Source organism: Drosophila subpulchrella, chromosome 3L (assembly GCF_014743375.2).
Source record: "Drosophila subpulchrella strain 33 F10 #4 breed RU33 chromosome 3L, RU_Dsub_v1.1 Primary Assembly, whole genome shotgun sequence".
In the NCBI taxonomy this organism is placed as follows: domain Eukaryota; kingdom Metazoa; phylum Arthropoda; class Insecta; order Diptera; family Drosophilidae; genus Drosophila; species Drosophila subpulchrella.
The window spans coordinates 11,060,058-11,084,909 of NC_050612.1; the positions used below are offsets into that span (position 1 = coordinate 11,060,058).

At 42.2% G+C, this 24,852-nt stretch overlaps 5 protein-coding genes across 8 annotated transcripts; 3 read left to right on the forward strand and 2 right to left on the reverse strand.

Moving 5' to 3' along the window:
• The first annotated feature begins 112 nt into the window (after positions 1 to 112).
• Positions 113 to 2,457, forward strand: LOC119552989 (general transcription factor IIE subunit 2). The gene is made up of 5 exons (XM_037863008.1): positions 113 to 285; positions 358 to 462; positions 537 to 699; positions 757 to 1,047; positions 1,969 to 2,457. Exons 1-5 carry the CDS (start codon positions 224 to 226, stop codon positions 2,224 to 2,226), a joined length of 879 nt encoding a protein of 292 aa, XP_037718936.1. The 5' UTR covers positions 113 to 223; the 3' UTR covers positions 2,227 to 2,457.
• Positions 2,458 to 2,574: 117 nt separating this feature from the next.
• On the forward strand, positions 2,575 to 5,315 carry LOC119552988 (chitooligosaccharidolytic beta-N-acetylglucosaminidase). Of its 3 annotated transcripts, none has more exons than XM_037863005.1 (5): positions 2,580 to 2,647; positions 3,143 to 3,258; positions 3,344 to 3,978; positions 4,059 to 5,148; positions 5,211 to 5,315. In XM_037863005.1, exons 2-5 carry the CDS (start codon positions 3,188 to 3,190, stop codon positions 5,275 to 5,277), a joined length of 1,863 nt encoding a protein of 620 aa, XP_037718933.1. In that variant the 5' UTR covers positions 2,580 to 2,647; positions 3,143 to 3,187; the 3' UTR covers positions 5,278 to 5,315. The 3 variants fall into 3 exon arrangements, with proteins under 3 accessions (XP_037718935.1, XP_037718933.1, XP_037718934.1); XM_037863006.1 differs by lacking the exon at positions 2,580 to 2,647 and adding an exon at positions 2,713 to 2,730; XM_037863007.1 differs by having other exon boundaries at positions 2,575 to 2,647; positions 4,059 to 5,315.
• LOC119552990 (transmembrane protein 50A) lies at positions 5,299 to 6,355 on the reverse strand. Its single transcript, XM_037863009.1, has 4 exons — positions 6,187 to 6,355; positions 5,988 to 6,122; positions 5,794 to 5,923; positions 5,299 to 5,729 (listed from the first exon to the last, which is right to left on the reverse strand). Exons 1-4 carry the CDS (start codon positions 6,268 to 6,270, stop codon positions 5,620 to 5,622), a joined length of 459 nt encoding a protein of 152 aa, XP_037718937.1. The 5' UTR covers positions 6,271 to 6,355; the 3' UTR covers positions 5,299 to 5,619.
• A 340-nt stretch (positions 6,356 to 6,695) lies between these two features.
• Positions 6,696 to 7,647, forward strand: LOC119552992 (adrenodoxin-like protein 2, mitochondrial). Its single transcript, XM_037863010.1, has 2 exons — positions 6,696 to 6,952; positions 7,040 to 7,647. The coding sequence occupies exons 1-2, from the start codon at positions 6,834 to 6,836 to the stop codon at positions 7,377 to 7,379; spliced, it is 459 nt and encodes a 152-aa protein (XP_037718938.1). The 5' UTR covers positions 6,696 to 6,833; the 3' UTR covers positions 7,380 to 7,647.
• Positions 7,648 to 8,351: 704 nt separating this feature from the next.
• On the reverse strand, positions 8,352 to 24,517 carry LOC119553409. Of its 2 annotated transcripts, none has more exons than XM_037863782.1 (3): positions 24,317 to 24,517; positions 14,255 to 14,477; positions 8,352 to 10,574 (listed from the first exon to the last, which is right to left on the reverse strand). In XM_037863782.1, the coding sequence occupies exons 2-3, from the start codon at positions 14,318 to 14,320 to the stop codon at positions 8,805 to 8,807; spliced, it is 1,836 nt and encodes a 611-aa protein (XP_037719710.1). In that variant the 5' UTR covers positions 14,321 to 14,477; positions 24,317 to 24,517; the 3' UTR covers positions 8,352 to 8,804. The 2 variants fall into 2 exon arrangements, with proteins under 2 accessions (XP_037719710.1, XP_037719711.1); XM_037863783.1 differs by lacking the exon at positions 24,317 to 24,517 and adding an exon at positions 15,008 to 15,116.
• Between the last annotated feature and the right edge of the window lie 335 nt (positions 24,518 to 24,852).

Sequence of the window (24,852 nt, forward strand, 5' to 3'; positions counted from 1 at the left end):
TGTAAACGGTTGACGTAGGAATGTTTCAAAATCAACCGATAGTATTTATAGAGTATAAAGTGAACCAGTTCCAAGCTAGTTCCTCTTCAAGAGGTCGGCTACGCAGCCCTGGTAAACTGGTTCCACAGACAGCTGAGTTGGAATTTGTTTAGACTTTGTGAATGTTTGAATTAATCGACAAAGCTAGTTTTTAATAAATATAAAAAAGTAAAAAGCAAACAAAATGGATCCAGCACTGCTTAGAGAACGCGAGGCCTTCAAAAAGCGGGCGATGGCCACGCCCACGTGAGTACCACCCATCAGGGCCCCTTCATAAAGATTGTTGCTTGAAAGTAATGTAATATCCTTTCAAAATAGCGTCGAGAAGAAGTCCAAGCCCGATAGACCAGCTCCACCGCCACCCAGCGATGAGTCCAAACGTAAAATGCGTCCTCCGACGGCTCCCAAGCTGGATGCCTCAACGTGAGTTCTTTAGGGGCATATTTTGAGTCAGGATGAGGCTGTTACCATGTGAACTTCTCTCAACCCATTCCCAGATACAAGACCATGTCCGGCAGTTCCCAGTACCGCTTCGGAGTGCTGGCCAAGATTGTGAAATTCATGCGCACACGCCATCAGGACGGCGATGATCATCCACTGACCATTGAGGAGATTCTCGACGAGACCAACCAACTGGACATTGGCCAATCCGTTAAGAATGTTAGTTGTAGTTGGTACACACTTCCTAAGATGATAATATATATATTTCTGTTCTAGTGGCTTTCCAGCGAGGCTCTGCACAACAATCCAAAGGTGGAAGCCAGTCCCTGTGGCACCAAGTTTAGTTTCAAGCCAGTCTACAAAATCAAGGATGGCAAAACCCTGATGCGCCTGTTGAAACAACACGATTTAAAGGGCCTGGGTGGCATTTTACTAGATGACGTTCAGGAATCCCTGCCACACTGCGAAAAGGTCCTGAAAAACCGAGCTGCCGAAATACTATTCATCATTAGACCCATTGACAAAAAGAAGATATTATTCTACAACGATAGGACGGCTAACTTTTCGGTGAGTTTATTTTTTAAGGTAATAAATAAACCAAAAACTAAGTAACAAAGCGATATAACGCTAGATCAAGGTCTTACATATTTTTACTTACAAGGGTGGTCAAAAGTATTTTCACAAAAAAAAAGTTAAATATATTCATAATTTGAACTTACATCTTGTTAACTTTGGCATCAATGGAAAGGTAATTTAAATGCCGTTTGAATGATACAATACATTTCTTAACACATTCAGTACTTATTGAAAAGGACGAATTTGTGTAAAAATGTCCTTTTTGAACTTTTTTCCTCGACTTGAAAACTTAAATTTTTTGATGCAAAAAGTTTCTTCAAACAAAAATAATAGTAACTGCAAAAAGAATTTTTCAAAAATCATTTTGCTTATATTTTTTATGATTTTTTGAAAATGCTTAGAAACATGCATTTTAGCCATATTTTTCTCTTTTTCATACAAATTTTTTCCGACAGTGTCACCTTTAAAAAATCATAAAAAATATAAGCAAAATGATTTTTGAAAAATTCTTTTTGCAGTTACTATTATTTTTGTTTGAAGAAACTTTTTGCATCAAAAAATTTAAGTTTTCAAGTCGAGGAAAAAAGTTCAAAAAGGACATTTTTACACAAATTCGTCCTTTTCAATAAGTACTGAATGTGTTAAGAAATGTATTGTATCATTCAAACGGCATTTAAATTACCTTTCCATTGATGCCAAAGTTAACAAGATGTAAGTTCAAATTATGAATATATTTAACTTTTTTTTTGTGAAAATACTTTTGACCACCCTTGTATGTTATAAGGTGTACTTCGTTAGTAAAATTTGTCTAAAATTTAATTTAGGTTTATATCGAATTTAACTATGTTGTTTATGCTTACATTAAATCCAGTTTCATTGAAATTAAATTAAATATATTTTATTTCCTTTCAGGTGGACGAAGAGTTCCAGAAACTATGGCGCTCAGCTACGGTTGACGCAATGGACGATGCCAAGATCGACGAGTACCTGGAAAAGCAGGGCATTCGCTCCATGCAGGATCATGGCCTCAAGAAACCCGTTCCCAAGCGCAAGAAGGCGGCTAACAAGAAGCGGCAGTTCAAGAAGCCCAGAGACAACGAGCATTTGGCCGACGTTCTGGAAGTCTACGAGGATAACACACTAACGCTGAAGGGCGTAAATCCTACGTAGAAATTTAATTTTTAATTAGGCAATAAAAATAACTCTCAATGGAATTAAGTACGCTCCATAGAGGGCGTTATAAATTTGTTTACCCACTCGCAATCTCAGTGAGAGTTCGTTGTGGCCGAAATCTCGTTTCCCAAGATTTACAATACCAGATTGCTATTCTGCCAGTGGCTTTGAACTTAAAAATACGACGACCGGCCCAGGGAAAGATAATTAAAAAGCAAAACTATGTAATCTTGTCTTGACATTCTATATTCTTTCTCCACCTCGGCCATTGTGGGTGTGTGCGTTGGCCAGAATCGATGCTGGTGGGCAGATAAATTGGCAATAGGGGGAAGCCATAGCTCTAGTCTGCACTGAACAGCCATCCAGTTCAGTTGGAATCGATTTGGAATAACCTTTATCTGTGCGGCGGTGAATTATTGTGAGCAAAATTCTATAATCGAACTTTTTTCTGGGCCTTGGACTGAATTACCAATCCTTTTTGGGTTTTTATTAAGCAGTTTGGTAAACATTTTTGTTAAATATTAGAAAAGAACCCTTTTATTTAATTCAAAGAATAAAAATGTTACTGTGTGTTGTTATACCCCCGATAAGAAGCGGTCTAGGGTAAACCTAAATAAGCATTAAAATAAAGTATCAGATTGTACTTATTATTTTAAAAAACACATTATTTACATTATGTAAATAATTTTGTGTCTAAAATCATAAAAATTAAGTTTTCTTAGTGAATTGAAGTTTATTTTTCTATAAATGTTTTCATTATTATTCCCAACAATTTCCACTTGCCCATGGGTAGGGTATTCAAAAGTGGGATTGCAGAAAATCCGGTTCTTTGTTTACTTGACTTGACTCTTTGGCACTCGGCGGTAAAAACTTGTTTCGAAAAACTCAATTTGTTTAATTATAATTCCCGAAGCGTTCGCCAGTTGGCTTTGAGAGTTTCTGTGCTGAGGTTGACGAAATGAAGCGGACTGCACTAGGAGTGGCTCTGCTCCTGGCCCTGGTGGCTCAACTGACGGCCCACAGCGCGGAGTAAGTGCTTGATACCATATAGTATAGATGGAAATACCTCCGATCCGTGGCTGACTTTCTCTTCGACTTGTTTCCCCCACCCCAGCGACCTGGTCTACGGCTATGAGTGCCGGAAAGGTCTCTGCCAGAAGGTGGAGCTCAGCGAGGAGAACTTCTCCAAGGCCATCAGCATGCCCGTGTGCCGGCTCTTCTGCGGCAGCTCCATCGGCACGCTGTGGCCCAAGCCCACGGGCACAGTGCGTCTGGATACGCTGATGCGCCAGGTGGACGTATCCTTCATCGACTTCCATGTCAACGGCACTGGCCGCCAGGAGAAGCTGTGGAGAGCGGCTGAAGACCGCTTCATGGACATGCTGAAGGCCCAGATCCCGGATCGCAAAGTCCTTGCCCGAGGTGGCTATCGTATGACTGTAAGCATAAACACTCCGGATGAGCCAGCTCCGGCCCGACTCACCCTGGAAACGGACGAGAGCTATGCCCTGGAAATTGACACGGATGCCTCGGGTCATGTGCTGGCCAACATCACGGCGGCTAACTTCTTTGGAGCTCGCCATGGTCTGGAGACCCTAGCCCAATTGATCGTCTACGATGACATACGCCGAGAGGTTCAGGTGACTGCCAATGCCACCATTACCGACGCTCCGGTGTACAAGTGGCGTGGCTTGCTGCTGGACACATCCCGGAACTTCTACTCCGTGAAATCCATTAAGAGGACGTTGGGTAAGGCATTGGTTGATGATAAAGGCAGGAGAGGTTTGCATTTTCCGGGACTTTAACGACTATCCTTCTTTCCCCTTTAGAGGGCATGGCCCTGGTCAAGTTGAACACCTTCCATTGGCACATCACGGATTCGCATAGCTTCCCATTGGAGGTGCAAAAGCGCCCGGAGCTGCACAAGCTGGGAGCCTATTCCCAGCGCCAGGTGTACACGCGTCGGGATGTGGCCGAGGTTGTGGAGTTCGGACGGGTGCGAGGAATCCGTGTTATGCCCGAGTTCGATGCCCCTGCCCATGTGGGTGAGGGCTGGCAGCACAAGAACATGACCGCCTGCTTCAATGCTCAGCCATGGAAGTCTTTCTGCGTGGAGCCACCGTGTGGCCAACTGGATCCCACTGTGAACGAGATGTACGATGTCCTGGAGGACATTTACGGCACCATGTACGAGCAGTTCAACCCGGATGTCTTTCACATGGGCGGCGATGAGGTGTCCACCAGCTGCTGGAACAGCAGTCAGACCATCCAGAAGTGGATGAAGAAGCAGGGTTGGGGTCTGGAGGCCGCCGACTTTATGCGCTTGTGGGGTCACTTCCAGACGGAGGCACTCAGTCGCGTGGACAAGGTTGCCGATGGCAAGCAAACGCCCATCATCCTGTGGACCAGCGGACTCACAGAAGAGCCCTTCATTGACCAGTATCTGAACCCGGAGCGGTACATCATTCAGATCTGGACCACTGGCGCCGATCCTAAGGTGAAGAAGATCCTGGAGCGGGGCTACAAGATCATAGTGTCCAACTATGATGCCTTGTACTTGGACTGCGGCGGAGCTGGCTGGGTAACCGATGGCAACAACTGGTGCTCCCCCTACATTGGCTGGCAGAAGGTGTACGACAACAGCTTGACATCCATTGCCGGCGATTACGAGCACCACGTTTTGGGCGCCGAGGCAGCCATTTGGTCGGAGCAGATCGACGAGCACACGCTGGACAACCGGTTCTGGCCGAGGGCCAGTGCCTTGGCAGAGCGTCTGTGGTCCGCACCTACTGGGGGTTGGCGCCAGGCCGAGTCGCGTCTGCTGCTCCACCGCCAGCGTCTGGTGGACAACGGTCTGGGTGCGGAGGCCATGCAGCCGCAGTGGTGCCTGCAGAACGAGCACGAGTGTCCCATTGACGCGTACGATGCACAAATTTGACTCGCTATTTAGTCTTTCCTCTTACCGGCCACTATACTTATAGATGTAGTCGGGGCGGTGGGCGGCTTTGGGTGATCGTCCTGTTCCCACTCACATCGCTCTCCGCCTGATAATAAAGCACAGCTCAAAGGTGGCCTTACGCAAGTGACTTGTCGTTTATTATTGTTAATATAAATGAGATTATTAGCCCTACTCTGCTTTCCATTCCGACTCAAATTGGTAGAATAGGAAGTAATAAGGTTTTACATTCGAACTACCTTACGACTTCATCGATTCCTTCGAATCTGATTGGAAACAGAGATGTACAAGTTATGCTTTTAAATGGGGTGAGGCCTTGCGAGTGATGGTGTCCTCTGCCTCCGGCAATAACTCCTGGGACTCCTGAATATGTACGTATGAGTCTAGATACTAAAAGCAGCGTTCCCGTGTGCAAAATTTTGGATGGAAGTCCTCTACTCGTTCCACTCCTCCTCGTTGCGACCGAACTTGTAGATCAGACTGGCGAACAGGATGAAGACGTTCTGCGTCAGCAGGGCCACTCCAAACCAGCCATCCTTCTTTTCTGCAGGGGTATTATAAAGTGTTAACGACGGTATGTACCCATGGAAGTCGGGTTAATCTCTCACCATTGTTGATGAAGTCATCGATCATTACCCAGACGGCGGCAATGATGGAGGCAAAACCCATTACAAAGCCCACTAGCAGCCAGATTTTGGCTATCCTGGCTCCCGACTCCGAGGGGTTCTCCTCCGAGATCTGCGAACAAAACAATAGGAGTGAGTCATTTGGTAAACCCTAAGAAAAGTGGGCTCCCTCTTACGTGTTCCCCCTTCACCGCGTTCACCATGCAAAAGCTGATGGTGCCGAAGATGCCAATAAAGACGTGTCCTGTGGTAATCTCGTGCTTGCCGTCGTTGGACATGGCATCGATTAGAACCCACCATCCTGCAAAAAACTAGAAAAAAAGTTGCACTGTCAGGTGGGCGGCGGGCGACTCATGTTTGCGGGCGAATCTTTACCAGCAGGCCGGCTACTAACGAGGAGTTCCTGTTCCTGGAGGCCTCCCCCGTGAAGTAGGTTGCAACATTGTCCAACACGCCCATTGTTTAGCTTTTAAAACGTAATTTAATTTATTCCACTCTGCTATCTGTTTTTTTGTTATGACGCGCAGGGTTGCCAGGTGGTTTGAAGATGAGTACAGGTTTCTTCTTCAGCTACCGTATTTCAGTATTTTGAGTTTTCACACTGAAGCCAAAACAGCAAGAGGGATTTGTTTTTCAAAAGAAATTAAATTGGCAAACGTAAACGATATGTGATATACTGCTGAAAATGCTTATAAATTAGAAGAAATGTGCATTTATACTTATTTGTTTAAGATTCTTCATTATTTTTAACTTTAAGGACTTGGAGGACAATCAGCTGATTCCCTGCTTATGCGGTGTGTGTGAACACGTCGTTTTTCCGATTTTAGTAGTTTTGTAGTCTTTTAGTACATTTAGTCTGTCGGTAGTTTTTTTGGAAAGTCTCGCTACGGTCATATTGCGACTTCACGTTCAACTAAGTTTAATTGGATTTTTTTTTGGATTATTTAACAACCGATCGCAGCGACACGAGTGGGTGCGTGTGGTCAGTGCTAGATAGAGATTGAGAAGGAATCCTCGCCAGAATGCTAGTCATCAACACTTGCAGAGCTGCCTCCAGATTGGCCCTCCGCAGCCTCAACCTGCGATCCCCGATCGCAACGCGCACTTTCTCGGCAGGATTGGCCCTGAAAACGAAAGATATGTGAGTAGCCCCAACAGCATGAGCCGTGCACAACGGCCATTCCACACCTCGAAACCAACATCAACATTGACCAATCTCTGTTTGCAGTGTTAACATAACCTTCGTGCGTGCCAACGGGGACAAGATCAAGACGTCGGGAAAAGTGGGCGACTCGCTGCTGGACGTGGTGGTCAATAACAGTGTGGATTTGGATGGCTTTGGCGCCTGCGAGGGCACCCTGACCTGCTCCACCTGCCACCTGATCTTCAAGACCAGCGATTACGAGAAACTGCCCGACAAACCCGGTGATGAGGAGCTGGACATGCTGGATCTGGCCTACGAACTGACGGACACCTCGCGCTTGGGCTGCCAAATCATCTTGTCCAAGGACTTGGAGGGCCTGGAGGTCCATGTGCCCTCCACCATCAATGACGCCCGTGCCGCGTAGACAGACGCCACCCACTGTTATCAATTGTTGCAATTTTGAGTGCTAATTTGCTTTAGTTCAACCTAGATGTAGTCAATATTTTTGAATGAAATCGTATGTACTGTCCCAAGGACACGAAGCTCAGGCGGCTATTATAGATGCGTGCACAAGTCCGGATGAATTCCAGTTGCGGATTTGCGCACGCTGTTGTTTTTAAAGTGTATAAGCTCAAAGGGATGAGATCGATATGTAAATATGTGTTCACAATAAATTTACATGTACTTTCGTAGTTCTCTTTTGGTTTTCTTTATCTTGCGGAGGTGTATTCTGACGTAGATATCAGGTTCCTATCAATAATGAAAGCCTTTGTATATTCTTGATGATCGTTTTTTAAATCTCCTACTCTAATAAAATAAATATAAAAATAATTAAAATATTATTTTTGAAATTTATTGACATGTTAAGTAAAAACTTTATGAATTTATAAAAATGTTTGCTGCGTAATAATTCATGATGATTTTGCACTTAATCCCCGTCAAGTCAAGTTTTTCTTCGGTATCATAATGATAATGCAGTTTGAAAAAGCCAAAATATTGTAGTATACTTTTCATCACAACTTTATAAAAAATTTAAAGCTTAGGAGTGGTAATCATTAGTTTGCAAATTCAAGATGAGAAAGGCTACCGTGATATTAAGACCCATATGGTAAAAAGCCTATTCATTTTTTTGACCAAACTTTTTTTATTTTTAGCAAAAACTCCCAGTCACAGCCAAAACAAAGGCTTATCAAACCCCCACCAACCCTAACATTTCATCACCTTGATAAAGTTTGCACTAGCTTTGTTTGCTTTTCCCTATCAGTGAATGCCTTGCCCGATAATGCATGTTAATAGAACCACTCAAAACACACGGTGCTTAATAAAAGTAAACTTTTTATTATTTCGCAGCTATCAAATAAAGTAATAAATAAATAATTTAATATATACATTTGCTATATTAACTTATTGTAAACGATTTTCTGCTTTTCCATGTTTGCCGCTTCTTTACTTCGTTTTCTTTTTCGATATTAACTTGCATATTGTAACATTCGAGGCTTATCTGTCCGATCAGATGGCCTCAAATCCTTTGTAGGTATAACTGAAACTTAACAAGTCTGACAATTCAATTTCGCTTCGTCTAAAACTAGGGAAACAAATAGAGGACATAGAAGATAGAGCGTAGTGCTAAAGGAGGAAACTGGTGATCTCAATAAATAACCGAAGAATAAATAGGTGAAGTGCAGGGGGTGCCTATAAAGATTGCTGATGAAGTGGGTTAGGGGGATGTGAATGAGTGTTTCTGAAGTGCACATAAAACTGATTTGGTTTTCTGTTCACGCCGATCGTCGTCGCTGATGATGATGCTTCTGGTGCTCCAGACTCTAGATTCCCGATTCCCGGCTCCAGATTAGTTCACATAGGCCATGCCCGCTCCCTTGCGATCAAAGTGGCGCACACGGACGAAGAGGAAGGCGGCGACTAGAGAGGCGACCGCCAGGACGAGCAGCAGCATGACCAATCCTCCCACGAAGCTCGGCACCGACATGCAGATGGTCTCCGCATCCGCGGACCTGGCCGACTGGATGACCACCGTCTCGTTGCTGGCATTGCTGTTCAGCGCAAAGTTCACATCTCCGGGCGCCACCACCTGGATGATCCGGCTGGTGTTCACATCGGTCATCTCCTGCGCATTCCGCTTGTAGATTCTCTGCGGCTTCATCACAATGTCCATGGTGTCCCTGCGCCGACGCACGCCCCTCAGATCATCCAATCCCTCCACGGATCGAGGACGTCCTCCCAGCGATACCAGATTGCCACCGGCACTCAGGTCATCCTTGCGCTTCACCGTACTATACTGACCACTCTGTCCCGGCAGTGGTGGTGGTGGCAGACCCAGCTCATTGCTGCCCGTGGGCTGAGGCTGGGGCGACTGGGAGCTGGCCGGTCCGGAAACGGATCCCGAGTCAGCAGTGGGCACCGCGGCCGAGGTCTGGGCCTGTGGCGAGGGCACCACATCCGGCTGGTTCTCCGAGTAGGCTCCGGTGGCATCGTTGGCAGGGTGACGTGGGTCAGGATAGGCAGCTGGGGGCAGGACTCCAGGACCTCCCAAAGCGAAATCGTTTCTCTCATAGGCCTCCGGTGGACCGTACTCCTCGGACAGACCATTGGCGCCAATCTGGGGCAGACCATACTCGCCGCCAGGCAGACCAGGACCGCACTTGGGCTCCGGGCAGTTGTAGCGGCATACCTGGATGACGCACTGGAAGTGCACGTTCATCGAGTCGGGGAACTTGAAGGCCTGGAAATAGGCGAAGCTAACCACCGATGCAGAGGGTCCAAAGTTCTTGATCTTTTGGAACTTGCTCATGATCTTGGGCCTCACGACGCAGCCATTCTGATCCACCAGCTGGATGGGAGCCCGCTTGCCATCGTGGGCCACACAGTTGCGGACCAGCATGTCAAACTTGTTCTCATCATCCTTGATGGCCAGCACCATGGTCATTGTCTGTCCGATCTTCACGATTCCGGAGACCTCGGAGGCCCAGGGTCCCTTGCCCACCTGGATTTGCATCCAGCACTGCAGATTGTCGCCGAGGAAGTTTGCGGTCACTGCATGCAGCATGTCCACCTGGAAGGGCCTGAAGGTCACGGCCTTCTCGTAGAAATCGTACCAGGTGCAGCGCAACTTGCGGGCCTGATCCCACACCTCCTGCACATAGGGATCGTACTGGATGATGATCGTGTTCTCCACATAGCTGCCCGATGGCGTAGGAGCTCCATATCCGGCTGCATTGTGGTTGGCGGAGCTGGTCATGCCGCAGCTGTTCAGGAAGATCTCGAAGGTGGCGCTCAGGTGGCCGGTTCCCGGTTTCAGGTGCACACAGTGGGGATCACTGTAGAATCCCTTGGAGAAGATCATGCCGTAGAAGGGCCGGTCGAACTCGATGTTCACCCGCATGTGGGTCTTCTCGCACTGCACCTGCAGGTGCTTGATCTGCGGACTGTCGTTGGTGCTGGCCAGGGGCCAGGCCTCCTCGGACACATCATTGGTGGCTCCGGTGCTCAGAGGACCCTGGGGCGCTCCGTAAATGGGTGCAGGTGGACCATAGCCGGCCCTGTGTTCGAGGGGCAGGGCGGCGGACTCGATGTGCGAGGCGTCGCCATGCACTGAAAGGTGCTGTGGGTGGAAAATAAAGGGAAAATTTATAAGAAAAGGAATTAAATATAATTGATTCTTAAAAATATTTGGGATGAAACTATTAGCTTAACATCTGATATACGAAATCTTTTCAAAAAGCTGCCTTTACCACTTTTTTCTTTCCGAAATCTAAAAGTTTGCATAAAATCCTCCCACAGGGCGTATGCGTAATGAGGCTTTGAGCCCTTTAAGAAGTATATCACGCATACGCGGAGTTGCATTTAGAATTTTGTGAAAATTGCTTAACGACTGGTAGTCGCACCTTTATAAATTTTTGTGAAAGCTTTGGCTTAACTTAACTCAACTGCCTTAAATGTTGGAACTATTCCCTGAATAATATCTTAAAACAAAGTTGTTTTATAAAGTTTTCCGTAACATTTTGCTTGGCTAAATATATACTTATATCATTATTATCATTAATCATAGCCCTGCCCTCCCAATTTGTGTGCATGAACTTTTCTTTCATAATTCGGGATCCAATTCATCAAAACCATGTCAAAATACAACGCATCCCATGAATGTTTCGATTACAACCTGGGTTATGGCTCAAATCACAGGATTGCGGAAAGCTTTCAAGTTGTCTTATTCCGTCACATAATTGGATTTACGTTATGCAATAGCAATCTCTGCCAGACACCGAAAATTCACTCTCGACGACATTTGGAAAGAAGCGAGGCGAAGCGTTGAAAATTACACGACAGCTGGGCTATTTTGAAATTAAATGCTTGGCAGAGCGGCACGCTTATAAGAAATTTATATGAAAAAAACCCCAAATGGAGTTTAACCCATTGCGTAAGACAACGGAAAAAAAGCCACACCCCTCCCCCGCAGGGCTTTGTCACTTTCTTTCTTTCGCATCTGGTTCATTATTTTATGGGTTTGTGGCTGCACACGGGAAGCGGATGTATCTCAAAAGTCCGGCGGGGGACCCACGAAAACCGAAAGTTAAATCCATCTTGATGACGGTGTGGATTTTTCTGTAGGTTGTTTGTGCCGTGTTGTGTCGTGTTTATTTATTTATTATATTTTTTCTCATTTTTTTGCTTTTTTGCTTTCGGTGGCTGGTGACCACGCGTTGAGATGTCGTGAGATGATTTTGAAAGTGAAATGACCAAAGGAAAACGAGCTGGCCAACAAAAGAGACAACGTGCCTAACGAAAAACCAAAAAGAAAGATAACGTCTCGACTCTTTTCTTTTTTTGGACATTCCACGCACTTGGCGATGGAGATATCAATATAAACACATCGATCTATCGGTTCGAATCGAATCGAATCGCCTCGATGGCATTGGTAATTTTTCTTCTCTCTTTTTTCGCCCGACGCTTTGGAGAAAGAAAACTGACAATAAATAAATAATAAAGCAATCTCTGTGAATTAATGCGCCATAAACAAGAAAGTCAAAACTGGTACAAATCAGAGCATAACTGCAATTTCTTCGCCGCCTCAGCACCCAGACACGCAGTTGGTTAGTTGGATGCTTGGATACTTGGATGCTTGGATACTTGGATGCTTGGATACTGGGATACTCGGATGGCCAGCCAACTGGCCAACAGTTTCTTTAGCCAGTTTCAGTTTGAGTTTTCCTTGACGTGATTGAATCGGCTAAACTCTGGTAAATGTGTGTTTGTGTTTTCCATTGGCCTCCAGTGATTGATGCGCTTTAAATAACCCACTGAAGGCTGGATCTCTTCAAGGGGGGAAGAAAACAGTTTGTCTTGGCCATGCTTATCAATCGAAAGCGTGCGGCAGCCCCAAGAAATCGACCAAATTTATGGCCTTTTCTAATATTGATTGACAGTCCGTGTCAGTTTTTAAAATCATTTAACTATATTTTAATTCCTTCTACATATTTATCTTTGTGATAATTGTTATATAGATTTCCCTCTGGAGAATTATTGATATGCTACTAAAGGGGTTTAGCCTAGGAAAGTATTTTGGTTTATTTGTCCAATAACATCAATTTACTAACTTAATAAATCTTTGGTTTAACTTTATTCTTACCCAGTAAATATATCCTTTTTGCTAATTATAAATTTGATTAATATTATTTTAATTACAACAATCAATCTTAGTATTACCTATTTTAATAAAGTATGTTGCTTTTTGAATTATAGGAAAAAAAATACCAACGAAAATACTATGATATCTAGGAAGTCTGTGCTCTGTAACATAAACGTTTCTAAGGTTTGACATAAATAAAGGCCTCCAAAAATAATTAAATCATTAAGTTATAAAAGGCAATACAATACAAACATCTCCTAAAACATATATTTGATTTATTATGATCAAAACCGCCTTAAAATATTTTTTCTAGCCTCTTTTAAAGTTAAGAACCCTCTGTTAAGACTCTGTTAACTCACCCACTGTAAGTACAAATCTTTGATATATGTATTTTCCCTCTTCCATCCTCTTCTATTTTCTTCCACATATCTGCCTCCTTTTCCCACTCGCAGCTAATTTTCCAACTCTAATTGCAATGATTAGCAAAGTGCCGTTTAGTTGTTACATTTTCCGCCATTCCTCACCGGCCAACTCTCTCGATTCGATATTGATATTGATCTGCCAGCAATCCGCTATATGCATAGTCTCTTCTGGCTTCCCAACTAACCAAGCGATACAACCAACTCAATCCGTCAATAGGCACTCGCTGTGATTTGCATTCGAATCGCTATTGATCGAACGGTAGTCTATCTTTGAGTCGAAAGTGAAGAGATCCGCTAGAGGTTGGGTCTGCATACGAAATGAGCTGCTGCTGCTGCAAAGTGGGCCATATACCACACAGATCTTCTAACTGTACGCTTCCTAATTGAAATGAGCTGGCCCCAACACTTTCGTATGGATCTTTTATGGGTATGGATGCTATTGTAATGATATATCACCACACCCAGAAAAAAAAGAACGAAAAAAATCAAGAACATTTTTCATGAAATGCGAACAATCCGTTCTCCATTTTTAGTTCTCACATTTCGAACGTTTGTTCACGAAAATCGAACGGTGTTGGTAACAATTTCTATCGACGAACAACTTGGTTCCAACTTGCGAAAAATGTTCTCAGATATCGAACGCCGTTCATGAAAAAGCATGCTATAGACGCGATAAAGTCTATCGAAATCGATAAACTATCAACATCGTTCATAAAAACATGTATGTAGGTCTAGTGTCCCAATTGTCCGTAACCGAAAAATTCGCTTGGTGGTCCAGCTGCTAGAGCGTCCGCCTCCGACACATGGTAACACAGGTTCGAGTCCGCGAGAAGACGGTTGTGAATTGTAAGTTTTATTAAAATATTATTTCTAATGCTTATATGTACTTCTATTAATAAATAAATTCTTTGTCTTCAGCAAAATATCCAAAATACATTGAATTCTAGCAATAACAGAACATAAGGTGGGAAATTAAATAAATCTCTACCAGGCGTCCAGAAAGTCTAGCGTGTACACACAAACCTCGTTTTTTTTAGATTTTTATGTTCTCAGGTTAAGCCCGAAATGTTCTTAAACTGACACCATTCGTTCGGAACCCGACCTAAAGTTTCGGTCACATTTTACGAACGACCGTTCATGAACTGTCAACAAACGGGCTCACGCACTTTTTGACAACGTTTGGTCTTGATTTTTGAACGTTTCGAACGGATTTTTTTCTGGGTGCAGCTGACTCACCTTTGTGCTGAGTACCAGGCATAGGACTATGGCCATTAGGCTGCTGCTTCGCGTCAGGTGTCCCATTTTGATCTGGTTCTGTGTGTGTTTGGCTTGAAATTGAAATTCCAAATCGTCGCCCTGGAAACCAAAAATGTGGATTTTTGGATTTCGCTACTCTCGGCCTCACTCTGCGGCTTTCTTCTCTTCTGTTTATGATTTTTTTCTTTTCGGTGTGTGGTGTCTGCAAGAAAAGAAAGGGGAACAAGGGTAAACAATGCGGCGGATTTGCATACGAATATTTTTGAGGCCATCATAGTGAGGCTGTTATATTAGCACTAGTTGTAGGCCGTTAAAAAACACTGTTATCCAAAATAGTTTCGCTTATCTCACATTACTATTAAAGCTCAGACAAATTCAACATTAGACTTTATGGCCGCCATTAGGCAGCCAAATTAATAGCCACAATTGCCCGTTTTTTCATCAGGCTTATGGTGTCAGTTAATATACACGCGCATCGGAGAAAGAAAACTGCATTTTATGTAAAGCAAATGAAAACTCGCGCGCACCAAACAGGAACCACTTTCTATTTTCACTATAACAGTACTACCACTCCGCAAGACAACTTTGGCTTTTAGCTTTAGCCTGAGCTTCTTCAAATCCAACTACGATTCCGAATACGAATACGAGTCGAAAACGCCAACGCAGTGTCGGGTTTTCCACACAGTGGCTGCACTTTACGACCATCCATTAATTTTCGACTCTTTTCCTTACGTTTAACAGTCGCACTCTAGCATGACTTGGCCATCCAGCTAACAGTGGCCCAAAAGAGCTAACAGCGGTGGGGATCTCGAGGTTCAGACGCTGCGATTGCGACGGTGCGCCTGCGTTCGAGTGCCGATAAAGACTGAAGACTGGAAGACTGAAGACTGGAAGACCGAAGACTGACAGCTTTCACACAGCCGCCGGAGCGATGGAAAAGTAAGCGGCTTCGGCTGCGACTTTAACTTCTCAGCCTCGAACGCATTTCACTTGCTCTCCCGCTTCTTTTATTTCTATTTCTATTTTTTTCTTTTTTTTTTGGGCTCTAACTTGGGAGTTTTTACTTTTACACATTGTGGATGGTGTTTTTGGTGGCCAGGTCTTCTTCAAAGAAACACATGTAAATGGGTTTTTAACAAGCCGCAGCCATAAAGTCCGCGGAGAAGCCGATGAAACCGGCTTGTTGGCGTTGAGCAAGTGTACTATTAACCCACTGAAACAGTAACGGATACCACTAAACTTGCTGACGATTGTTTTTGGCAAAAGCAGGGGGTTGTGGTCGTGACCCTACAGCTGATTGGATTACGCAATCTTGGGATTCCCCTTTCTATTATCATAACAACCTATGTTTCTATCAAAAATACATTGGAACTCTTTGTTATAAAAACTTTAAAGATATAATACAAAATGATCAGCTCTAGAAATTTAATATCTTAAAAGGAATTTTAAATGTTGTTTTGTTATGCCCAGTTCGACCAATTTGATTAAAATCTTAGGTAATTATAGAATGGTTTAATGGTTTTTTTTTATAAATTTCAAACAAAATATATTTACATATCTTTATATTAAGAAGTATATATGTTTCTGAAAACATGTTTCAAAATTTTAATGCTTTTAATAAGAAATGTATCTTTATATACTTCAAAAGCAAAGCTTATAAGTGGGTTAGGTCAGTGCTAAATATCATCTGCATTCTATTTTTCGGCAAACAAAAATCATAAAATTAGCATCCGATTCCCAGCTGACTTTTGTTGACTCTTCCCACTAAACGGTGGCTTATCCATTTATTTGAGTATCTATTTTTATTTGATTTTCTCGGCCACTTTCTTCCCTAGGAAATGAGCAGAGATTTGCATATAAAACTAGAAATCTTTGGCAATTAGCAAAAGGCAGCGAAATTTCGTTGGTTTTTTTAATGTATTTTTTCTATTCTGCTAATTGCTGGCACCCCAACAAATTCCTTATCAAGCGACTTCAATCGCCAACAAAGAAGACAACAAATTTTTCTTCCTCAGCAGCTGATGGAGCTTGTTTAATGCTCATTGTTGCTGCTGTTGTTATGTGTAACTGCCAAATGGAATTGTTTATTGTGGCTGTTTGGCAAGTGAAAGTTTTCACCGCCTTCTTCTTGGCTTGTCTCGACGGTCTCCCTCTCTTTCTGGGTTTTCGAGCCCGCTTCTTACAGCTGCCGCCGCATATAAGGGCATATTTATTTTTCCCTACTCTCGGTTTTGTTTTCTTTTTTAATTAACACTATAAAAATTATTTGCCCACATATCTAGCGGGCGAAAGGTGCAACTGTGGACTTTTGTTTTCAGCTAATTAGTTTACGATCTGGGTTCAGCATTTTTCATTCATTTTCATTCGTCTTTGCCGGCACTCATATATTTATAGTATCGGGTGCATTAAATCATGGGAACAAAAAGCGCTGGCAAGTGAAAATGCAATGAAAAGTCGTTGGATTGGACGACTGGTGGCGATGTCTCTGTCGTCCAATTGATTGAATGACAATGCGTGACGCTATATAAAATATATGGTAGATGGTATAGGCTGTATGGTAACTGGTCCATCGCAAACTAGGTGAACCACTGCACTCACATAACTCGCGGTTGGATCGTTCTAATTCTCGGTAATTTACGTGGCTTACATTTCGGGCCCCCTGAGCCGGATATCGATACGAATCGGACATCTGAATGGTCGGGTCCCGAGGATTCGATTTGAATAGCCGGCATTTGCACACGACATTTCCTGTAAACAAATACTCAAAACGCTCCTACCTATTATTACTCAAATTATAAGGCACTTATCACACATTTCCAGCCCCTGAGCATGATCTAATTCGATAATAACTCTCATTGGCTGGGGATACAACCATTTTCTTCTCCTTAATTTCCAGGTATGGAGTATAGCATTCATTGACATCGGTTGTCAATTAAAAGAAAACGAAATTGCATTTAATGCCATGGCCAAGTAATTATTTATCAGCACTCGCTGCATTTATTTTTTGGTTTTGGCATTTGCCAAAACGGCTGCTTGGAGTCCATTAATTTAATTGAACGCTTTCACAAATCCCCCGTCGAAACTAAAACTCTGCACACACATTTTTTACACTTTTCTATTTCTTTTTTTTTTGTTGTTTTCATTCATCTTTGGCATCTTGGAGCCCCGGGGAGTATGGCGTATATAAATACGTTTCCATATGTCTTCATAAACGTCTTTGGGTATTTGCTTAATTGAGTAGCTGACAAATTTGTTGCTCTTGACATGGGCTAGCTGATCCCAAGATGATCGCAGATGGAATGGGTTTCCGAAAAATCCGAGTGGATTGACAGGGGTGCGGTCGCAGCAGCGCAAACACTTTTTTGGTTAACAAAACAGAACTTGGAATGGTGTCTTATGCGTTGGAATGTTTTTTGTTGTTTGTCGATCGATTCCGAGTGGCTCGGTAAAAGTTTCACCATTGCAGATGCTGTGGAGCTGCTTTTAATACACCGTAAACAATTAAATTCGTTATCAATTTTTATGGTAACCAGTTTTCTTTAATACCTTTTTTAGAGCACACTTAGTCATATTTATATTGACGTGGCTAGTCATATTACACATTAAGATTAGTTGATAAGAAAGTCAAATTCATATTTAGTACGTGATTTAAACTACTTTAAAGATAGTTATATCGTTTATATTTCAAACAAGTCATAAATTTATAGATAGCAATAGCTTTCATGTATTAAGATAGTTTTTACTATGATAAATCTTTTAAAAACTCGTTTAAAAAAACCGACTCACATACTAAATTTACCCATGCAGATCTCAACACCTACTTCAAAAAATAGTATATGGTATAATAATAATGTATATATTGTAGTAAAAACGAAACAACCCACTTATAAAGAAGCATAACATTTCATAACACTCTTCTTGCAGTGCAGCTTTTCGAAATTGTAACGGTAGGAGCAGCATTTCCACTCAATTTGATGTCATTTGCGGTGGCCGTGGCTTTTGTGGCCGTAAGCGATCGATATTATTTGCCATAGTGGCACAGAAATTGAAGTCAGCCCCCAGCTTCCAACTTCGAGCTACCAGATAACCATATAGCCATAGCCCCCCTCTATCCCCCCGCCGGATCATGCGTAATTAACTACACATGTCGATATCACGAGCTTCGGATGCTGTGAAAGTGAAATTTGTTCGCACCGCAACGAGCAACAACAATGGAGAAGGAGTGGGGCAGAAAAAGCGCAAAAATGCCAACAGCCGTCGAAGGTTTTTTCTTATAAAAGGGGCAATTTACTTTCGATCATGTGTGTGTGTGAGAGTGTTTGCCTCAGTTAACTGGGTTTTTTATGGTTATTAAGTAACTTCTTTCCTGCAGATAAACAGATGGCAACACGGGGCAAAGCGATTAGCTCTGAAGCGTGCTCGAGTGTTGAAAGAGGCCTTCGCTGATGAAATGCCCATAAGTTTCCACACTAATTTAATTTTCTTCCTAAGACTTTTTAATTTGCACCGGTAACTGTTTCATTTAGTGGTTCGTAAACGTAATTGCGTGATTAAATCGGTTCGGGGATGGTTTGCTCATAAGTTTAATGGGGGTTAACATGTTCGGTAATCGTTTGCTTGTTTTGTATAATATTGGTAATTTCGAAGTGCGTTTTTCATTAATATTTAAGTGCAATGCTTATATCAAGTAAATTGAATTTAAAATATTTTTAAGCGGATTTATTTATTATTTATTTTTAAGGGAGTTATTTATTTCAAACGACTATTTATTTAAAATATAATTAATTTAATTATTCGTTTATTTTTAAGACCTAATCATATTAAAACATTTTTTAAAACGAACTAGCTACAACAAAAGCTTGCGAAAACAAAAGACTCAGGCAACGAACTTGCCAAAAAACAAAAGACTTAGGCAACAAACTTGACGAAAACAAAAGACTTAGGCAACGAACCCGCAGCTTTTTACAATCTATGTCCGGGCCGCCGATAAGAAGTGCCCCCAACGCCCGGGCATTATGTAAAATAGAGCAAACAATTAATTTTCTTTGCTCCACTTCGGCGACAAGGCGACAATTAACCAATGCGATAAGGCGAAGGCGCCCGCAGACCTGCCCCAGGTGCTGTCTGAGTGGCAAATGAAAGTAAATTGTGCCAGCCGCCACTCCCCCTTGCCGCCCCGCCATCCCATTCTTCGACGGCATTCCATTCACTCGGTCGCCGCCGTTGGGAAATTTCCTTGCCTCGCATGTGCGTACAAATATGATAACGCAATTTATCGCAAAATAGGGAAAGTGAAATTAGAAATGGGCCTCGCGAGCAATTTGCATACTGATCTGCGGCACACGGCGGGTTGAAGGCCAGAGCAGCCGGAATGCGGGCTGGGGGGTGTGAAATATGCTAATTGAGGAAATTGCAATCATGTCAAAGGAAACCAAAAAATACCGGCCTAAACGGAATGTTTGGGAAATCGTTATTAAATGGGTTTTGCCTTTTTCTTTCGATATTTTTTTTCGGATTTGTTGCTTTTTAAAAATGCTTACTCAGCATATTTGATAGTGAAAATGAAGATATGGTTTAAAAGTAACTGGTAAGCGTTTAAGGGATTTTAAAAACAAAGGAAAACAATATTTAATAATTATTGGTAAGAGTATTTTTACCGCATTTGAACATGGGTACCTTTAAATATGCATATATAGTTATAAGACATTTAATATTGGTAGTTAGGCCTTTAGTAAAACCAAAAACGATTCATGACTGACAACTTTATACAATATCTCTCCCTATAATACTGCTCTCTTTCGTATTAAATCCCTTTCATTTTTTCCCTTAAAATTTCTCCCAGTTTTCAGTGAACCATAACCCCCCAAAAAAACCCCAAAAGAGTTAAGAATTCCCGTTACCTGCTAACTTTCAACCATTTCCGTTAATTGCCCCACAGTTATATAGAGTAACCCCTTGCAGATCATTAGTGGAATGCCGTTAGCAAGGATCAGAGATGCAGATATAGATAAAAAGAAACGAGACAATTAACATAATTCACAAAAGCCCATATTCCTCCTTCCCAATTTTGGTTCCCCTTTTGTTGGCCATTTTTACTTTCCATTTCTTTTAACGGTAAACGCGAAATCCGCCAACGTAAAGAAACGACTCCAATTGCAAAAAGGGGCGAGGGATGGGATGGGATGGTAACGGGATGGTAATCGTATCGGATCGGAATCGGATGCCATTGAATGGGCAGAACCGGTTACCGTTGAACTGCCATTGCCAGCCCAACGAAAGTAAAAACTCAAGGGCTTGCACTTTCTGCCCAAGTTGTCCGGTCCACTTGGGCGACGATCGGTGAAAGAACGATGGCGGTGAAAGAGGATGAAGAGGGCGAAAGAAAGCAAAAAGCAAAGAGCCAAAAGCGACAAGGTGATCAGCGGAGAAAGGGGCAGAGAGAGAGGGGCCGAGCTGCAGGCATATCCTCTAGTTGCAACTTGCAACGCATCGTTAGCCGAAGCCAACTTGAAACCGAAGTTGCAGTGGCAGCCAGAGTTAAATGCACTCGGAGAAAATTGATTTAAATCTCTTTAGCTTTAAAGTATTTTATTATAATCTTAGTTTTGTCGTGTTTCCATATTGATATTAAAATATTTTTAATTTCATTTTAAGCGATTTAAAACGAAAGGATATTATTAAAAATAGATAGGTGGTAAATATTTAGAAATCAAAAAGCCACACAAATGTTTGATTAAATAACATATTTAAGTATTTAATTTAAGATTTGAAAAAATATAATCTAAGCTTTATTGATATTGAGTGAAGTTGAATGAAGTTACAATAAATCATCGAAAGGATTTTTTGAGCCAGCTAAGATTAAAAATCTTTCAATATATGCCAAAAAATATAGCAATAGTAATAGAAAATGAATTATTTTTTGCTATAAAAGTAACTATGAAATTAAGAGATGTATACAATTTTTTAAACTAGCTCAAAATATTAAGCAATCCAAATTTTTTAGAAACTACATTATGGATACCTGCGTTAAATTAATTTTCCTTTTCATTATATATTTATATATTATTATATATTATATTTTCTTTAAAAAAATACATCTCCTTTGACAATATTTTCTCTCTGTGCAGAAACAGATACAACGACTCTGGCGAAGCCAAAGCCGGTTGCATTTTGCTCTGAAATAATTAGTGACCCAATTTCGGGCTGCGGCGGCTGTCGCCACGGAGCGGCCTGTTCCGCTTGCCTGCCCGCCGCACCGCCGGCCATCAGCAGTCGCCACCACTGCACCACTGCAGCACCACCACTTGCAACTGGCAGTGGTGCAAGCAAATTGCTCGACTCTGCGGAGCCCCACTTGGTGGTGTGGTGTTGGCGTACTCGTACTCGTACTTTGTGGCATGCATGCAAAGAAAGTGGTTTTCATTTCTTTTCAGCGCACCGCTCAGCCACACATGCAGATACTACGATACGTTACTTGAGATGTTTCGTTTGTGCTGCTCGATTTTTGGAGTGACTCTCGTTCAGTTAATGTGCGGCTCAATCAAAAGCAAAAAGCGAAGAAAAACGAAAGACGAATGCATCTTTGGGCGGCCATTGATTTGACTGATTTTCCATGATTTCCATGATAATTTCGAATCAACTTTGATTGCGCCTAATGAAGAGCTTTGGGAGCAACTTGAATGGGGAGTGACGTGCAGCGGATGGTGCCAAATGAGTTTTTGTGGTCAACAAGCCGAAAAACGCTGAGTTGGCTGACTTTGAATTAGAGGGTTAACGGAGCTTACCAAGTGAAAAGGAAAGAAATCAAAACAAGTGGAAGTAAAGTCAGGTAAAGTGAATTGAATTATTTTGGGGAATCGCATGTGGCTAATGAGAAATTCACTTTGCGGTAAAAGCTGATTGAAATGTTGAATATTTATTGTATTTTTCCAAATTCTTTTGGCTGTTTTTTATATTTTAGGATGAATTATTTAAAAAAGATATATATTTAAAAGGGGGGGAGCCGAATAATGAATTAAAGAAAGTATTACACTTCGTTTTTAAGATTTTACACAACTTTAAAATTAAAAAAGGTTTATGAATTTTTTTGGCTTTTGTACATATCCATACAAATTGATATATTATTGTCTTTTAAGTTGATAGGTATATCTATTTTTCAAGCCTGAGAATTGTGTTTTTGTTCCATTCTTTAATTTTACCTCTTCGTTTTCAAGTTCTTTTCCATTCTTTTCTCTTGGCAGCTAATGAAAATCTTGTTTTCACAACTCCTGGAGCTGCCAATGAAAGTTCGGTCGCTTTTCTTTTTTCTTTCTATACCGTTGTTGTTTGACATTTTCACGCTGCCATGAAAAACTGCGTGAAAATTGCACAAGGCGGCGAGACAATTGCCGTTAATTTGAAATTGTCGCCAAGTCCCAGAGCCAGTTGCCATGGTCTTCAGTCTTCAGCCAGAGTTTTCAGTTGAAATTGAGATTGAGATGGAGCTGGCGATGGAGCCATAGAAGCCCCAACCGAAGGCAGTCGAGAGCGAGAAACCAGTAATTATTGCAGCAAGTGGTGCAGCTTCTTTCACTATGAGAATGTCTGGGTTTGCGGACTGTCTGTGTGGAATCAATTAAAAGAATTGCCAGGCGCTATGTTTGGGCAGCAATGACAAGTAGGTAGTATTAGTGGGGGCCCACACGGCGTATGAGCAATGCAACCCAGTTGGCCAAGAGCGCGCGTGCTAAGATATCCAGAGATGAGTAGCTATAGATACAGAAAGTATATCTGTTGGATAGCATCTTTTTGTGTGCTTTACTATTAAAGAAAGAGCGTAGTGAGCGAAATTGTTTTCATGTGGCCCAAAGTGGAGCAGTTTTTGAACAAAGCAATTCGCAATATTAATCAAAGAGAAGCTGCGAGACATGTGTGTATGGCAAACACAGCGATTGCAACTGCAGCAGAAGCAAAAGCAGAAGCCACGACTGCGAATGAGAAGCGGCACAAGGTAATTTCAGACTTTCATTCGCGCGAAACGCGATGAAATTTCACCAGCAGAAAAATCAGCAACATGAGACACACAGAACGAGAGCCGGCTACTGCACCACCGAACCACCGAGCCACCGAACCACTCGAATCTCGTTTCAAGTGGGTGGCTGGGTGGCTGAATAGTTAGGTTTCCTAACTCTGTCTTTGGCCAATTGAAAGCCTTGAGTATGCAAATCCAAATTAAGCTTAATGAGCCAAGGGTTCCACATCAGTTTTATCCGCTTCACGCCTCAGCAGCTCCTTAACTATTATTAATAATAGTTATATTTCCGCATAATGCACGACGACGAAAGTTTGCCGTGCGTTTCGTTGGCTTTCTTCAGCACTCTTTCAACGAAAATAACAAAGATTTACGGGAATTCTCTCTTTCGGCAACGTGATTGCAACGCTTTTGTAAGCAAATGGAACTGTGGGTTGAGTGTTTGAGGGTTTTTTCGAGTTATGTGAATGGGGAAGATGTTTATGTGGTCGGCAGACATACGATAGACAGCGTTTAAAGAACGGTTAGGTGGGTCTAAGCCAAAACCGATCATTAATTGTGTCCAAGGTGTGGAAAAATGAATTCAACTCTTTACAGTAAGCCAAAAAAGTAAGAAATTGTAAAAAATCAATAGGGGCTTTAGTGTTAAAATATAACAAGGAATACACCTTAATAAAAACTCTTGGTTTTTTAAAGGAAGAAATATAAGTCTTTCACTATAAATGTCTAGTTTTTAATTGACCGACTTATTTCAAGTTCGTTGCCTAAGTCTTTTGTTTTCAGGACATTTAATTGTTCAAATTGTGTTTAGATTTTTTAGTTACCACAAATGTTTCCATTTTAATGAAAACACCATTTCAAGTTTGTTGCCTAAGTCTTTTGTTTCAAGGATAAAAACATTTTCAAATTGTGTTGTATTTAGTAACACCAAATTTTCATATCATTATCCTATATCACCTCAACTTCGTTCATTGAACTTCCAACTCGGTCAAAGCATTTATCAACCAGTTATTTTCGTCACACTTTCTTACCTTCAGGCAGTTTAAATCCTTTGCATTGGGTTCGGTTAATCCCTTTTAGCTGGAGTCAATGGCACAGCGGCGGATCACGAAGTGGGCTTTATCTTTTGGGTGTTCCACTGGAATCGAGGACTGCGATCTGTTTGATGCACAAATTGAACCAAGAGCAAAACTCGAGTTGCTCGCTTGTTTTTGTAGCTTGTTTTTAATATATTTCGAAATCTCCAAATTGTATTCAATTATAGATTTTCGATTCCCCAAAACACTGCGATCACGGAACGAAAGGGACGCGCTGCGGACGCGGAGGTGGCTAACAGGACACGCGACTGCTGAGACAACTCGTCGCACACAAAGTTGAAATGAAAATGCGGCCCGGCCGTATCGCTAACCAAGATTTTATATCGCGTGAAAGTTTTGACCCCTTTACCACTGGAGCTGTCGCTCCGCTCGAACGCCCGATGCCTGAAAAGCGGCTAAGAGAGCTCACGAAGAGGAAAAGAGCCGCTCTTTTGCTCGGCAGCACCTCGCCGAATGCAAAATATGCCGTT